Source organism: Syngnathoides biaculeatus, chromosome 15 (assembly GCF_019802595.1).
Source record: "Syngnathoides biaculeatus isolate LvHL_M chromosome 15, ASM1980259v1, whole genome shotgun sequence".
Taxonomy (NCBI): Eukaryota; Metazoa; Chordata; class Actinopteri; order Syngnathiformes; family Syngnathidae; genus Syngnathoides; species Syngnathoides biaculeatus.
Window position 1 is genome coordinate 12,078,931 of NC_084654.1, and position 17,867 is coordinate 12,096,797.

Genomic DNA, 17,867 nt, shown 5'->3' on the forward strand with positions numbered 1-17,867 from the left:
ACTCACAATAACGTTCTATAATATAGTAAAGTTTAGTACCAGAGAATAATAAATATGCAACAATTGCAAGTTTCTTATTTGTGCATAGTGTTGTTGTGAGGGGGGAGGGAAGAGAGAGAGAGAGAGAGAGAGAGAGAGAGAGAGAGAGATAGCAAGAGAGAGAGAGAGAGAGAGATAGAGAGAGAGAGCTAGCTCTAGAGAGAGATAGAGAAGAGAGAGAGAGAGAGAGAAGGTCGCGGTGTTCCGGAGTCGAATTTCACTTCCTGTCCTTCCCAGGCGGCGGTGAGCTAAGAGTGAGTCACTTTGCCAGCGTCGTGGCCGCCGCGACTCTTTTTTTTTTTTTTTTTTTTTTTGCGGTGATCAAACTTTTGATTGGAAAATCGTCAAGGACGTCAAGGCTTGACATGGCCTGACTCTCGCCGGACTTTCTTCTGGTTTCGTGTGTTTGTGAGAAGTAAACGCCGCCCCCGTCCGTGTTCACCTTTCGCGGCCTAAACTCGGGTTAAGCACCCAGGAAGACATTTGTAGTTAATTATCTGCCTCGTTGTTGTCCCAGGTGGCGCTCGGTTCCTGATTTTCAATCGTGGGAGTTCTTTTTTGTATTATTTTGACGATGAATCCAGTTGTGCTGCTCGTGGTGTTTTTGGCGTGTGTCTCCAGCCAGGAGACGGGTGATGAGTGTTTGGGTCAGTTTAAGAAAGGCCGGGAGGATTTCGTGCTGGACGTGGACGAGTCCGTTAACGACGGGGCCACCTTTATCTCGTCCCCCAAACTGGAGCGCTCCAGAGACTGCGTCGCGGCATGTTGCAAGGAGCCCAAATGCAATGTGGCCTTCATGCAGGGGGGTGCTGAGGAGAACTCCATCAAGTCCTGCTTCCTCTTTGACTGCCTCTACAAGCAGAAGTACGCCTGCCGCTTCGTCAGGAAGAAAGGCTACTCCAACTACATTCTGGACTCCGTCTACGAGAGCAACCTGGAGGAGGATCTCCCACCAAGTAAGACCCCTCTACACACACACTTAAGTCATCGTAATAATGTGTTAGAGATCCCAAGACATCCAAATCCTCTTTTAAAATTTTATATACTAAGTAAATTAATCAATAAGGATCAAAAGAAGACAAACAACACATTTAGAAAAAAAAACTAAATTACTTCCGGTTTAGATAATGGTCACATATGGCCAAGTGGGCCTTAATTAACTCCCAACTACTGTACAGTACGGTAGTAATCACGTGTGAGACGTTGGGCTTTAAGTAGGGACTGCCAAGGTTTTTTTTCTTTTTTTTTTTTTTTAAATGGTCCAAATGATGTATATTAGGTAACAAATCATTCCTTGGGCTGTGGTTAATGAGAAAAATTACAAGTTTTTTTTTTTTTTTTTTTTTTAAACATGAAAACATTGCTCCCAGGTTGTTTAATGCTATAAACTGAGTACTCTGCCAGTTTCTGTGTTTTAACGTTTCATTTGGGTCATACATTAATACATCAGATGACAAATGATCCCATCCTTTTTATGAAATATTATTCAAAACCCAACAAGAAATGGGTTACATGGTGTAATTTTCCTTAACTTAGCCTATGAAAACTAAGCAAACAGTAGACTTGATTTGAAAGTTCCTGTGACTACAATGATCGACGCCAAAGGTGTCTTAAACTTAAAGAAAGTCTACAACTTTATGAGAAAGTTAAAATCTTGCTTTATTCCTTAATGTCAAGGGAAGTCCACAGCTGACTGTTGGCCACTCAATGAAAGTCACCGTTTGTCCAATTGTCACTACTGTCACTATTTTGATGCTGCAGAAGAAATAAATAGTGAGATATAACTGCCAATGCAGCATCTATTGTGGCAGAAAAATGCGTGTTTAAATCAATTTAGCGTGTACGTGTAGAACCTCATTGAATATTAAATGAATTTTAATTCACTGAATAATTACTATTTACATTAACCTAGATTTGACCAACCATTTTTAGAAAAAAATCCTCAATTAATAGCAAAGTATTCTGTGCAATGTATTAAAAATATGCATAAAACGCAATGACCAATTCCTTGGGCAAGTACATGATGTAAAAAAAAAAAAATCAGATTTAAAAAAAATAAATAAATAAATAAGCATGTAACTTTAGCTGCTACAGTAACACCTTGATCACTTGCAGTGAATATTTAGCAGTAGTTGGACCTTAAACACGCTCAACATACTGACCCAACAGCGTTTAACACATCTGAAACCAACCTGGTGACAAGAAGAATACATAAACATCCCCAATTGTCACCTAACGGTGTTACATTTTATCAAGTCCATAGACAGGTTGAGAGATCACTGTATCACAATTAATGCAGAAATCAATATTATTTGCATTTTTTTAGGGCCATGTGCAGAAATGTTTAGAATGATTCAGTAAAAAGCCTGGATGTAGTTTATAACCCCTTATTTAAACCCCTTAGCACTAAGTGGTTTCTTTAGTTGGTATAAAAACTGAGAATCACTGCTTTAGGAGGGTGAAATATCTTGGAACTTTTTTTTGAAAGGATTTTATCATTAATTTCATTCATTCTCTACTATTTTAATGTTGTACTTCTAAATATCACAGTAAATGATGCTCCAGAAACTACATATGCATTGGTGTGTGGATGATTAAAATATATACCGTTGGACATCCCACCACATATGATTTTGTATAGGTCCCAATAATAAAATCAGATTAAATTAGTAAAAAGAAAAAAATTCCAAACGTCGTCAATTTGAAGAGGTGGGGCTTTGGCCCATTTCAAGCTTTCATATCGGTTTAAAAATACACTTGATTCAATATGATGAACTGAAAACGAAACATGAATTAATAAAGCCAATGTCTACCTTAGTGGGATACAATTAATTTATTAGTCCTATTTTTCATGAAAACAAATGTACATCGTTACATCCATTGAATGACTTCTGTTTCCATCATCTCATCATTTGACAATAATGAAATATGGGCAGTTCATGATGCATCCATTCATTTAATATTTCTCAACATTAAGTGATAAAGTTCTTTTTCAATGGGTTTCACGGGTCTGTTTGCACTCAAAATATCAGACCACATAACTGGGATAGAAACCTCTACTTCAGCATGTTCACACATGCCAAACCCTTACGGGTCCTGGTGTAGTGTTGGGTTTCTCATCTACCACAGCTTTGTTTCACTTGTGAATATGTTGCATCACGTGCTTATTGAACAATTGAATTTCAATCAGTGTACATTCAGTGCTTGTGTGATTAAAAATTCTACTGTGGTGTCCCGCTCTAGAGGAAACAGACCGTCCACCGGTGGCTAATGGCGGCCAGGACCGTGTGGTCCAGCCTCAGGACACTGTGACCCTGAACGGCTTGGAGAGCAAAGATGACGAAGGGATCGCGTCTTATATGTGGCAAATGCTCACTGAGTATCCTTACGCCATCATTGAGGTGAGTCAGTATCAATGGCTTTTTTTTTCTTTTTTTTTTTTTAGAAGCAAATTCATCTTGACAGTAACAGAGGCTTTCTTTTCATGTAGAAAACCAAATTTGTTGACCAGATTATTGTGTCCAATTTGACGTCTGGGATTTACAAATTCCAGTTGACTGTCACGGACACAATTGGTCAGTCGGACTCGACCGAGGTCACTGTTCTGGTTCTTACACCTGAACAGTCGGAACGTAAGTATTGCTTTTCCATTCCATAGAATCCTTTGACTGGCTCTGAGATTCAACCATTTAAACACCAAAATATCTGGATTTTTCCAAGGAACTTCATATTCATTGTTTTTGACTTTCATTAAGCAAGCTGAATGCACTGTTCAACAAATAGATTTAGAATTTCTGAATGTTTATTCAAATCAATATTTTATTTTCTATGATAGAGTGGAAATCTTAAATTTAAAGGAATACGCCACTGGACAATGAAAAGCATTAATCCGATAGATCATGTCATATGTACTGTATCTTGAAAATTTGAGGTTAATCTGATGTCATTTAAAGGTGTTTTGAGAAGATTTTTATTGGGAATTACAAATTTTCATGGGCGCTGCCATTTTGGCCAGTCACATGACTTAAAAACAGGAAGTGACGTTGCCCGTGCGTGATCAAAGGAATATACAATCATGGACAGTGCTGATTTATCGGATTTATCCTCATCTGATGAAGAAATGGCAATATTGGTTAATCGGGAAGACGGAAGAATATGTCCATACAGATTTGAACCTGTGGCTGTAAATAATGGTGAATATTTGGACTGATCTTCAGACGGGAATGACACGGAGTCTGACTGGGTAACTAACCACTGGCACAGAACGGTCGAACGCCAATTGTGTGGAACAATAATTATGGAAACTTTTGACAAAGGTCGCTCAAACAAACAAACAAAAAAAAAATGAGAACCAAAGAATGGACAGCCTTTGTGGAGAGGGAGGGTTCTGCTGTGTGTTAAAATTCACAGATGGGGAGTATGCCAAAGAATTCGTACTTGACGTTGCCAATAGACATTTTGCCAATTTTGCATAAAGACAAAATAATCTAAGGAATAAAAGACATGCCTTTATCGGCAAGAACTGTTCACCATCGTACCAGCGTGATGGCAAATCAAATTGAATTACGTTCACGATTAACGGATGGAAGTCTCATCGCCTGCATGACGTATGAAAGCACAAGAAGTGTCATTAATGGTGAGAAGTACTTTTGTCATCATTGGTTAGCAATATAACAATGACTTATCAAAAGTGTTTGTCTTAAATAAATGCGCAAATACACTTGTACTTATGTCGTACGGCTCAGGGCGACCACACTTCGCTAGCTTCTGGGTCCTTAAATGTTTCTTTTTCTTACTGGGCGGAATATGCCAACAGAGCCTTCTTCTGATGATTTTATATCCGAATTATGGCAAAATTTCACGATACAGTAGGGTATTTTCACGTGTCCTATGGTGGTGCTACTGCATGTGATACACTAAAAATCGGCCATGATTTCTTTGTTCACGCACAGAATACGTCACATCCGCGCAAGTGGGTCATGTGACTCGACAAAATGGTGGTGTCCATGAAAATTCGCAATTGGCGATACATTTTCTCAAAACACCATTAATTGATATCGGATTAACCTCGAATTTTCAAGGTCCAGTACATATGACATGACCTATCGGATTAAGGCTTTTCATTGTTCAGTGGCGTATTCTTCTAACATCCAACTGCATACATAATATGGTGAAAATTATTTAACAGGTCTATTTACTTTGCGACTCCCCGCTGTTTGAGCCTCCATTGAAGTAAAACTAAATGTTGGGTGTAGCATGACAGGAAACAGGATTTCTTAAAGGAGGAGTTTCTCCATGGTCGCAGGATAGATGTGCAAAATGATTAGAAAAATACAAAACTTGGCGTGTGTGTGTGTGTGTGTGTGTGTGTGGTGTGTGTGTGTGTGTGTGTGTGTGCGCGCGCGCGCGCAAATATTTGATGACTCTTGTGCCATTACAGATAGTGGTAATACTACCATTCTATGTAGTATTGTGGATTGCTCCAAATTATTTTGAGAGAGTGTGACAAAGCTAGTTGAACTTTACACAGTACAGTCCTCCAACTTTTTTTGCCACTATTTCTTATGTACACTGTATTTCTTGACATGTTTTCTGACCCCTTTCAGAGTTGGCTGTTTGTTTCATGTTGAGACAATGCCGTTATAGTCATTTTGTTTCCTCAGGTCTTTTTACATTCCTTTCCCCCCCATTATTACGGTATCTTCATATTTCTGTTTGTTTTGCTCAGTAGCTCCATGTTTACAGGCCAACCGGAGTTGTTCTGAAGTAGTGACCTTTTTTTTTCTGGCATTGTTGCACCATTGTCTTTTAATGTGATGAAACCTGTCAAGACATGTTACATCCTGCTGGCTGAAAGAGGAAGAGTACAAAGATAAGAAACCTAAAACATGTGACGTGACTACTTCAATCTCCTCCCCCTTGGTGTCAGAATAGAATAATATCAGAATACCAGACAAGGGCTGTTGATGTGAATCTTCGTTTATTTTTCTTGAAAACAGAAGTGAGGACCGTACTTGGTGCACTCCCACTCCCTCCGCCCCCGACTCAACAAAACCGGTCGGTCTGGTTTCACCTTGGGTGTCGTAAATGAAAACACTCCAATCGTTCTCTATATTGATTGAATGTCATAAGGCTTTTATCTTTGGTCATCAGTGTTACTTCTTAGATTATAGTCAGTCTGGGTTGACTGCACATTGGGTAAGACTCTGGGCTTCAGAAATTCAGTTAAATTACTCATTAACATCTTATTTGGAAAGCAAAATATGCGTAACAGGAGGGTTTTTTTCCCATGGGGAAAAACAGCCAGCTTTCGTTCAAGTGAATGTTTACCATATAAAGGTTAACTGTCCAAGTTCAGTGATAAAATTTTAACGTAACTTTTAATAAACTGCATATTAATCCACGGATATCCTGAAACATTTTCAATAGTTCAATAGTTTTATCAAGAAAAATATTAGTGTATTGCACATTCTATACAGCAAGAGGATTCAATCCGTATTCCAAAAATTTGCCATATACAGACACTTTCCAAAGACGTTATTATGAAAAGTTTTTTCAATTTCCATAATTCCATTGGAAAAAGTTAGTTTCATACATTTTAGGTTTTGGGACCCACAATTTCAAATATTAGTTTTTACATAACTTGGGCTTTGAGCACATAAAATCAGGAATCCCAGAAATTAGAAAACTGAAGTAATCATTTGATTCTCAGTTTTTATAGGAGGGTAAAAAAAGAGAGATTAGTCATGTTAAAGTCATCAAAATATGGTACTTTGACAGTGATTATATTAAACTTCAATACTATAGGTTGGGAACTGCCTGGATGCGTTGTGGCATCACCCTTTGGCATTACCTGGGAGTAATGGAAGCGTGCATTTCCTTTTTGTTTGCTCTCAGTTCTCTATTTTGGGTCTGGTACTGCTCTCTTTGTTTTGCATAATCAGAATCAGAATATCACAAATTATCTCAATGGTGTTTGGATCTGACGAGTGCGCTGGTCAGGCAAGTACTATGATTGCATGGATATCAAACCACGTTGGTTGGCTTGGGCTCATAAGTTCTTGCATCTTTTTTGAAGCCCACGTTCATCTCTTTTGCTGGTGCATCTTCTCCTGGCACATTTTGTCCTTCTATTGATATGCTTGGACACAGCACTCTGTGAACAGCCAGCCTCCTTAGCAATTAACTTTTGCGGCTGACCCATCCTGTGGGGGGTATCATTGATGATGATCTGGCCGGTTGACAAGTCTGCAGTCTTCCCCTTATTGAACCAAACAATTAACGACACCAAGGGAAATCTGTGTAGGTATTTTTGAGTTAAGTAGATGATCAGTGTACCACCCTCAGTGGTAAAACATATATGGCCTGGAAAATTTAGACTAATTACAATTTTATTTATTTTCCCAGACTCTATGAGCTGGAAGCCCAAATTATGTAAGAATAAACAAATACTTGAAATTGTTTAAATTATTGACCCCGACTATATAATATAAATGTTTCACTTTTGCAATAGAAATATGGAAATTAATAAACTATTATATGATGTGAATTTTTTACAAATGGTCCGTAGTCCTAAATATTGCCATCAGGCCTCTGATGCAATCAAAACTTGAATCCAAGTTGCCAGAGTTGTTATACCCCCATGCTTTAGTCCTTTAAAGTTGGTAATGTTTTATTACACTCATAACAATAACAGTAATAGTCTCATACAGTTGGTTTACAACTTTAGAAATAGCCATCACTAGATCAAATCTTTTGACTAAAGTGTAAACGTGTCAATGCCCAGATATAGTCTGTCGAAAACCGTGTTTCGTAAGGACTCTTTGTCGTAAACTATGCAAAGAGTAAAAAGTCTGCTCAAGTTTAAAGATGAGTGACAAGGGCACAGTGGGAAATTAACTGCCTGGAAGGCAAGTGTATACCCCTAAAGACTTCATGCAGCTCACTTTTGGCGCTGACTCAATTAATTGCTGTTGACTTTTTTTTTTTATGTACTGTACTGAGCAGCCACATGTGGACCACCTTCTAGTGCCATTTACAGTTATATGGGCTGCATCTTTTGCATTGGTACCCCTCTTCGGCAATATTCTTGTGGTTAATTCTTTTAGATATGTACTCTCTAACTGAGGCATTGCAAGATGTTTCGTATGATAAGATGCTTGAATGCAGTTATGCCTTTTTTATTATGATTTCTTAGTCTTGTCAACTGTTCTTAGACATATAGTACTCTGTTTTTCTTCAAATTTTGGTCAAATTCTGAATTATTCTATTAACAAGGTCAAACCAGTACAGCATAATGTAATTAGAAATGTCCCATAAGATTTTAGTATTCAGTAGGCTTTACGCTACCAAGATTTTGGGGCCAATCACTGATCAGCAAATTTAAAAAAATGATCACCAATTCAGTCACGAGCTGGGGCAATGAATTTATTTAGATGACCTGTTCATTCAATGTATATACTCACGTACAATATTGTATCTTTGGTGATCTTTTTATTCTAGTGAGGCATAGCAACAGACAGAACAAATTGTTGAGATGGCAGTAAGTACATAGAGTAATTAATGCATCTGTTTTTTGTGACTTTTGTTTGTTGGTGTGCTGTGAGATTTTTCTTTTTTGTTATTATTATTTATAAAGTATGTGTCTTGGGTCCAAAATGATTGGGATTCACTCCTCTGGGCAGGTCATCTGTTCAACTGGGCACCATGTTTACACACAACCACAAGTGCTAGCACTAGCTTGCTAAGCTACGTAACGCTTCGTTGCTTGCTTGCATACCTCACACAAGCCTTACATCAACATCCTTCCTTGTCCTGAGCACCAGTGACCACCAACACACGTCCACCCCCACCCTCCATTTTCTTCTTGTAATACAGTCAGCATGATCCACTCGTTGTCATCCCCACAGTAACGAGTGTGTTTGGTTGCATTTGAGTTAACCAGATAAAGCCCAATGATTGTAAAAAAATGGATGCAGTGGATTTCATTGCAGTTGTCTGACATAATGCAATTGTGAAATAGCAAATTTGTCTTGTAGTCTCATTCGTGCATTACGTGTCATTTTGTCTCAGCTGTCTCCTCTGGCATTGCACGAACTTTTTTTTGCATAACTTTGTCCGTCAGATATTTAAAGTACTATGTAAAAAGACAAAAAATATATAAATTCTATATAAAAAAAACTATTCTGTGATAACTTTTTTTCACATGTGGTGTGCATTTTGATTTGTAGTATTGTATTCATTTATGAGGTGAGAAGACAAAAAATGGCTGCTTTGTAGGCATCTCTTCGTAATGTCATGTAAGGTGAGCATTGTATGTTTCATCTGCTACATACAGACGAACTACACGTCTGGCTGTGTCCCACTCTGTTAAACAAACATCCTACTGTATTTTTACATCTCTACACACAGTGCTGTCTAGTGTAGTCTCGATTCTTTAAAGCAGACACTGCAAATTGTTGGATGTTTGGGGGAGCTAAAAAAAAACACAAACAAGATCAGTTGTCAGGTGTGAAACAGAAACTTTTGTTGTTGTCTGGTTGAATGACTCACAACTTGAGGAAAAAGTATAATTGAGCAGGTTGTCCATGTAAAACAGAGAGCTTGCTTTTCATCTAGTTTGGATATTAATATAGACATTTGATTATGGATTTTGTTTTTTTTAGTTTTCATTTTCTCAATGTTTTCCAAATATCTGCAAGAAAAATTATAACATGACCTAACAATTACTCTTACTTCGTGCAGATCACTGCATGGCTCCAAAGAAGATTGGACCATGCCGCGGTGCTTTCCCTCGGTGGCACTACAATGCCGCTTCAGAGAGGTGCGAGGAGTTTGTGTTTGGGGGCTGCAGGGAAAACCTGAATAACTATCTTTCCAAGGACGAGTGCACAAATGCATGCTATGGCACAGGTACGTTTGCTTCCCTTCCATTCATGCATTCACTGTGTTCACACAGCGTTACTATTTGAAATATATTTTAATTGTGCATATCGAGTAGCCGGGTTGGGTACACTTTGTTTCTAAATTTCAATTGACGCTATTTGCATGTATTGCAATTTGTGGTTGAACCACTTTAAACCCTGCTCATGGTGGTTCTTCACTACAAAGGTAGAAGGTGGATTTTGAGGCATATTTTCATTTCAATCAGTTCCACATAATGTTAGGTTTGCCAGACACTGAGCAATGTGAGCAAATGCGACTGAAGTGGACCATTGCAGGGGAAAAAATGACAGTTGTCCACTCTTTGCCGGACACCAAGCAATTCAGCACCGCACATGTACTTACATTCTGTAACGGAAAAGCTGCAAGCCTTAACAAAAAGAGGAAAGTGAAAGAGCAGAGATATTTCGAAAGTTGGCAATGTTCGACCGTAAAATTTACTAAATGCACCTGTGCGTTTCAGTGACCGTGGGGGAAGAAATACTTTCCAGGTGTATTCCCCCAATATAATTGTTTTGAATGTTACAAGCAAGCACTGGACCCTTTTGACAAATAACCAGCTAAGCTTGTTTAAATCAGTGTTTCCACTGACAATGTCATTTATCCATGCCGTGTTGTCATCCATCCCAGATGTGCTGCAACTTGAGTTGCAACAGTGACATTATGAATGCATTAAATGTACGCAAACTTAGTGGAAATTTGTTTGTTTCCTGTTGAATACTATTTTTTTTTTCCCTCCCTCAGAAAAAAGGGGTTCTGGCAGAGGTTTACCACTTCCGGATCAGCGAGGTTTGTCATGATTGCACCTACTGGCATTGCTTTTTTTTTTCTACTCTGCTGCACTTGTGATATTCCAGTTTATATTCCCTTAATGCTGATCATGTTTCTTTTGTGTTTCATGGCAGAAAAATGTGGCGTTCCTTGCACTGCAGAGCAGTTCACCTGTGCAAACGGCTGCTGTTTGGAACCAGGCTTGGAGTGTGACTCAAAAGCTCAATGTAGTGATGGCTCAGATGAACAAAAATGCAAGGACTGTAAGAACTTTTTATTTTTTTTAAGAACTCAATGAGCTCAATTAGCTGAAATATATACTTACCTCAATTAATTTTTATTGTTGTCTCAGTGGACAAAACATTTCAGATTTTGCTGCAGATTCCAGTAGATGAGCAAAAAGGTGATTTTTCTTCATGAGACAAGATTTTCGAAAATGACATTTCGTCGTTTAATCATACTTATTTCATTGTTCTCAGTGCGGTGCACTGAGCTTCCACAGACAGGCAGCTGCAGAGACATGTTCACAAAGTGGTACTACAACCCTCTCCAGCAGGTTTGCTATCGCTTCAACTATGGTGGTTGCCAGGGAAACGAAAACAGATTTGACTCTAAGGAGGCCTGTGTGAAGGTTTGCAAAGGGGTGACAGGTGGGTGATGCTCACCAAGGTTTACTGTATTTTTTCAAAACTGAACAAAATAACTGAAATTTCAAAAACATTTTTTTTTCATAATAATGAAACTACATTCTCTGGGCAGCACGGGGGATGACTGATTAGCGCTTCTGCCTCACAGATCTGAGGACTCTGGTTCAAATCTGGCCCTGCTTGTTTGGGTTTGCTCTGTGTACTCTTGCTTCCTCCCACATCCTAAAAACATGCATAGTAGGTTAATCGAAGACTCTAAATTGCCCATAGGTGTGCATGTGTGTTTATATCAGGGGTTGGGAACCTTTTCAGCTGAGAGAGCCAAAAATGCCAAAATGTCGTTTCAAAATAGCCATGCAATATTTGAAAACCTAAATACGGGTGTATTTGAGCGTTTATTTAGATCCAACACTTTTGGAGTACAAGAAGTCCCTGAATTGTTTGGAATAACATTATGATGTTGCTAACCAGTGATGACAAAAGCACTTCTTACCATGTGACTTGTGGTTTTGCTGATGGCTTTCTAGTCTTTCATACATCGTTAAATTTTGCTTCATACAGGCGTTGAGACTTCCATCCGTTCATCGTGAACGTAATTCAATTTGATTTGCCATCACGATGATGTACGATGCTGAACAGTTCTTGCAAACAATAGCATGTCTTTTATTGGTTTGATGATCTTGTCTTTCTGCGAAAAGTTGTCTAAAAGTTCCTTTGCAACATCAGGCACGAATGCTTTGCCCTCCTCCTCCTCCATGTGTCAATGGCTGTCCAGTCTTGCCAAAAACTGCGCACATCGACTACTACAGTGAACTACGGCAAGCCCACTAGGACAAACTGTCTCTGCTCGTTTGCGTTCCCTAAGTGACAGAAATGATATTGTACAGTATGTAGTGATGAGGGCTCTGCGAGCCATATGCAACATCAAAAGAGCCAGATATGGCTCGCGAGCCATATGTTCCCGACCGCTGGTTTATATGTTGGCATGTATGGCAACCATTTCAGGGGTGTATCCTGCCTCTCGCCCTAAGAAAGCTGGGATAGGCTGGAGCATGCCTGTTACCCTAGTGAAGCTAACCGGAATTAAAAAAAAAATGGATGCATGAATAGTTTCTGTTCACAAAACTAATTAGAACGAACAATAATTATAGCAAAATTGTCTTTTGTATTCTTCTTTGCAAATTAATTTCATACAATGGCTTTTGGGGTTTATTTCCACTCCGCTGGTTTTCCAACAGCTGTAAGGTGGTGCGGCACATTAAGGTTATCGTTTGGGTAACTTTGCGACGTCATGGAGTGACTTAAGGCTGTGCTGCCCTTGGTCACTAACTCAGCGCGTAATGCTGGGTGGTCAAGTGTGATCTCCTTTTTTTTTTGTTGATGTATAAACAAATTGATCCTGCATAGCTGTAATACGATGCACCTAAAATTAGTATTTTTGTGAAATCCCAACACTTGTGGATTCTGTGGACATATATTGGGGAAAAAGCGGTAGAGAACATTCTTGGGCTTGATGCCCCTGTTATAAATAACAAGTGGCCTGAAGTTGAAGCAAGTGATATGTTTGGAATACTTTCAACCGTCAACCATTTATTTTAGTTGAGCACTTAAGTTACTATTGAAGGATAGTTTTAGTTTGGATTAGTCATATATTTTGCTTTTGCCAACCTTGTCTTTTGCCTTAGGTCATTGATTCTCAAGGTGTGGTACAAGCACTACTAGTGGTATGTGGCTCCCTCTAGAGGCATGACAATCAATCAATGCCCAAGTCCAGTTCCGTGGTATTTAACTTTTAAGTTCATCCATCTATCCATCCATTTTCTTTACCGCTTATCCTCACGAGGGATGCGGGGAATGCTGGAGCCTATCCCAGCTGTCAATAGGCAGGAGGCGGGGTGCACCCTGAGCTGGTTGCCAGCCAATCGACAAAAAGCCGCACTCAGTCACACTTAGGGGCAATTTAGAGTGTCAAATTAATGTTGCATGTTTTTGGAATGTGGGAGGAAACCGGAGTGCCCAGAGGCAACGACGCAGGCATGGGGAGAACATGCAAACTCCACACAGGCGGGTCTGGGATTGAACCCTGGACCTCAGAACTGTGAGGCCAAAGCTTTACCAGCTGAGCCACTGTGCCGCCTCTTTTAAGTTCAATACAGTTGCATTTAATATTTTGTAACTGTTTGTATTAAACAGTGTAATTTCGTTTAAAAATAGCTTTTATATGGGATACATTGGACTTGAATTTGTACTTGCATAATTTTTTTCCCCTAAACGTTTTACTTAGAAAATTGTTTCAATTATAACGCTCAAAAATTAAAAGTTTTTTCTTGTAATGTAACTTTTTTTTGTTTAGGACGATTTTTCTCACTGTAAAATGTGGTACTTTTTTGAGTACAGTATTCAGTCATTAGTGTTCCATAATTTTGGCCCCCCCACATCACATATTTCGAGTTATTCCTTTAAACCTTGTAGTGCTGTTTTTTTTTCCCCATAATAATCACAACTTTGTGATGAAAATTTATTTTTTTCCCCTTCCATAATGCTTGTTATGCCTTTATGTGCAATTTGTAGTTTTCATGTAAAGGTGTGACTTTTTTGGTCTATTTTGGACTATTTATTTAATATATCTTTGACTATTTATTGAATGTAAAAATAAATCTTTTATCTCATTACAATTTTAGGAATACAAACTGTCATGTTTTTTGACACTTGCACCTTTTTTTTTTTTTTTTTTTTTTTTAACGTTGGCCATTATAGTGGTACTAGGAAAGCATCTTATTTTTTGGAACTGCAGCCTTGGGTTATTTCCTCTGATTGACACTGGGGGGGATTAATGTAATGTAATTTTCATTCTTGGTTCTGTAGGTTGTATCACACACAAAAGCATAAAAATGCAATAAAATCCATTATCAATGGTAATCTGTTTTACTTTAATACATGTGACATGCTTAAAAGTGGTTTTAGTGACCACGTCATACATCGACCATCTGCTATTCCACTTTGTTGATTGCGTAAAAACTACATCCCCACCCATAGACCAGAAATGTTATAGTTTCACATACGATTTCTTACTATCTCATTTTTAAATTTTAATTGGGTTAGGTTATCCTCTATGGTTAAACTACCACACATCATTTGGTACACGTGTACAATATGATGCCACCACTCATATCAAAACTTCAAATACAGCTTTCAACACAATTTCATCAAGATGCAATTGGGGGGGCGCGTGTGTCCACCAACCCCCCATGCCAAATGGAGATGGAGGAATGAATGAATACCATTTAGATTAAATTCACTCCAACCTACCATGGCCTGGTATGAAAAGTGTTTTTTTTCCAAGGTGTGACTCTTTGCACCTTACATAACAAATTCCTAACTATTGAAAAACTGAGATGTTTGCATTAAATGAGCCCGGAACAGCTCTTAACATCCCAGCGTGGAATCTTTTGTGCTAGCAGAAACTTACAAGTCAAATTGAATCAACTTGTTTTTACTGATTCTGCTTAATGTTTTTTTTTCTTGCTATTTTTGTTTTCAGAAAAAGATGTGTTTGCAAGAAAACAGGAGTTTGAGCCCAGAGTGTCTGTAAGTCATACAGGTATGTAACTATCCTTGTGATTTAAATTTAACGAAGCATACCTGAAATTTCAGCACGTTAAACGAATACCAGTTAGCACATCCGCCTCACTAGTCGGAGGACCGAGGTTCAAATCTGGCCCATGTGGAGTTTCCTTGCTCTCTCTGTGGGTTTTCTCTAGGTACTCCGGTTTCCCCCACCACAACCTAAAAACCTGCATATTGGGTTAACTGAAGACTAGATTGCCCCGAACTGTGAAGTTTGAAAAATTTTGTTTCTATGTGCCCTGCGACTGGCTGACGACCAGTTCAGGTTGTACCTCACCTCTCGCCCAAAGATAGCTGAGATTGGCTCCAGCACGCCCATAACATAATGAGGATAAGCAGCACAGCAATTGAATGGATCGCATACGCAAAACCGCTTTTTGCTATCAAATGAACCATTGCACCTTTATTTGTACAGGCATCATCGCGATAGCTGCTGTACTGGCTATAGCCATCGTCATCCTATTGGGCATTCTTCTGTACTGCTTCATGAAGGGCAAGAAGAAGTCGTCACAGCACCACCGCGTGCCTGTCAACAACGCCCCACTCACCTCCATAGAAGACAGGGAGCATCTCGTCTACAACAGTACCACCAAGCCCATCTGACCCCACTATCTGTGTTGTTAATGACAGTTGAGTCGAGAGCATCATTTGCATCATTTATTGAATGAACTCTGATTGATGGAAGAGACGACAATGTCTTTTCACGCCACGAGTGGAATTGTTTTTTGTGTGTGTAGTTTTTATAGGCAATGTGTGTACAGGACGCAGTGTCTAGGAAAATGTGATGTTTAAAGATTTGATTTTAAGTAAAGTTTGTTTTAACTGTCTGTTTGACGAACACTTCCTATATAGTTTAACTGGGAACTTGAGTAATTTCATTTGTTAAATTAACTCCATATACTTAATTTTCCCCAGGTTCATAGTGTTCTGTTACTTAAAATTCAATGTTCTTCTAACGGACTACTTGAGTTTCATTTAAAGCTCTTTTAACTGACATCACCTGTCTGACAGGTTTTTTTTTTCTATCTCTTTGTGACTCCCTTGATTAATCTGAAAAATAATAGTTAATTCAGTCTTGATTTTAGTTTTAGGTATGTTCTTTTGTTAAGATGTTTTTATGACAAGCATAATGCGTTCATCTATGATAATTCATAACTAAATAAAGATATAAGAAAAGTTAAATAATGCTTGGATCTCGACACAAATAACAGTTTTAAGCATTATGATATGCCAAATAAAAGAATTACCTCTGCATTGGTGTGCTTAACAGTTTGACTTCTGAGTCACATCCTGGGTCATTTTCTGCATTATGGGGAATACTTGTGCCCTAAAAAAAAAAGAAATTCATATTTCAAGATGGTTGGAATTATTGGTTGCAGGTTAAAAGTTTACGATATAACTATGTCCTATATATTTGCCTATACTGTATTTTTTTAATGGGTGATTTAAAACCTTTAAACTGAAGACCACGTTTATATGTTTGCTCTATTGGTGTACGTATCAACATTCCAGTTACTTATATAATATCTAAGTTAAGACAGATGGTGGGAGGTAACAAAGAACAAATATTGTGCTTGAGTAGAAATCAAGCAAGGAAGGTACTGTATATGCTTTCTACTGTGAGTTTGGTCGTTTGTTTGGGTGTGTGGCAAATGCACCGGTTTCTGTTTTATTTATTTATGTTTGCCTGAATGAAAACGCTACAGAGGGTATTCTTCCAGTTTATCATTTAGTAATTTAACATTTTTGCCAGTCAGTTTAAAACGTTAGCAAAGCTACTGGGGCATGTTTAAATGTCCAGGTTTTTCTTACTTCAAACGACATGCTAATTTTGTCAGTCCTCAATACATCAAAACAATACGTAACATACATGCCCTCTGTTGGATGAATTGGTTCCAGATGAAAGAGGTCTGGGGTGTGCGCTGAGTACTGGTCATAGATTTTGGGATCGCAGCGTGCATGACGTCCCTCCCATTGTACTTCATTAATTTTTGCACTTAAGTTGAATCAGTACTTCTACTTTGGCTTATTTGCACAAGTATTTTTACTTATGTGCTGAGGGGATGGACTTTCGCCACCTCTGATGTTCACAATACACTATCGGTCGTTTTTAACCAGTCACTGGTCACTTTACTGCAGTGATTTCCAACCTTAATAGGGCCAAAGCATATATTTTACAATTGAAAAATCCCACGGCTCACCACCAAAAGTAAATGTCACCAAGAATGGATAGATTAAATACTGTATGTACTTCCTGCCATCTAATAGATTTTTTTTGTTCTGTCATTGTGCCTCACTGGCATAAATAGATGAATAAAGATACATTATTTCTTGGAAATAAATGTTTTTTCTTTAGCAATTACATCAAATTGGATAAATTCCCACGGCACACCTGAAGAGGGCTCACGGCACACTAATGTACCCCGGCACACTGTTTGGTAATCACTGCTTTACTGTACTTAAAGTTGGAATATTGCACAATTGCCTATTTTGACCAGCAGGTAGCAGTATTGGTGTGTAATCGCCTAAAAAAAATAGAGGGAATAATGTGTTTTGTATTTTGGTTGAATTGTGTTTTGGAAGAAACGATTGGAAACGCCTCTGATATTGTTTTTATTGGTCGAACATGACTTTGTCTGCAGAACGAAGAAGCTTAAACTATGCAGTTGCATCAAGTACAGATGAAACATTCAGCATATTGATATTTCCTGAATGGAAAGAGGGAGAAGTGGAAGCCAAATTGCCATATTCTTTTTAATCATCCTACCATCCAGCCATCCATCTTCTGAATCGCTTATCCTCACGAGGGTCGTGGGAATGCTGGAGCCTATACCAGCAGTC

At 38.5% G+C, this 17,867-nt stretch overlaps 1 protein-coding gene across 1 annotated transcript; it reads left to right on the forward strand.

The window, feature by feature from the left end:
• Nucleotides 1–265: 265 nt before the first annotated feature.
• spint1a (serine peptidase inhibitor, Kunitz type 1 a) lies at nucleotides 266–16,280 on the forward strand. The gene is made up of 10 exons (XM_061844587.1): nucleotides 266–995; nucleotides 3,283–3,440; nucleotides 3,530–3,671; nucleotides 9,784–9,951; nucleotides 10,726–10,770; nucleotides 10,887–11,015; nucleotides 11,105–11,155; nucleotides 11,232–11,402; nucleotides 14,941–15,000; nucleotides 15,442–16,280. Exons 1-10 carry the CDS (start codon nucleotides 614–616, stop codon nucleotides 15,627–15,629), a joined length of 1,494 nt encoding a protein of 497 aa, XP_061700571.1. The 5' UTR covers nucleotides 266–613; the 3' UTR covers nucleotides 15,630–16,280.
• Nucleotides 16,281–17,867: the final 1,587 nt, after the last annotated feature.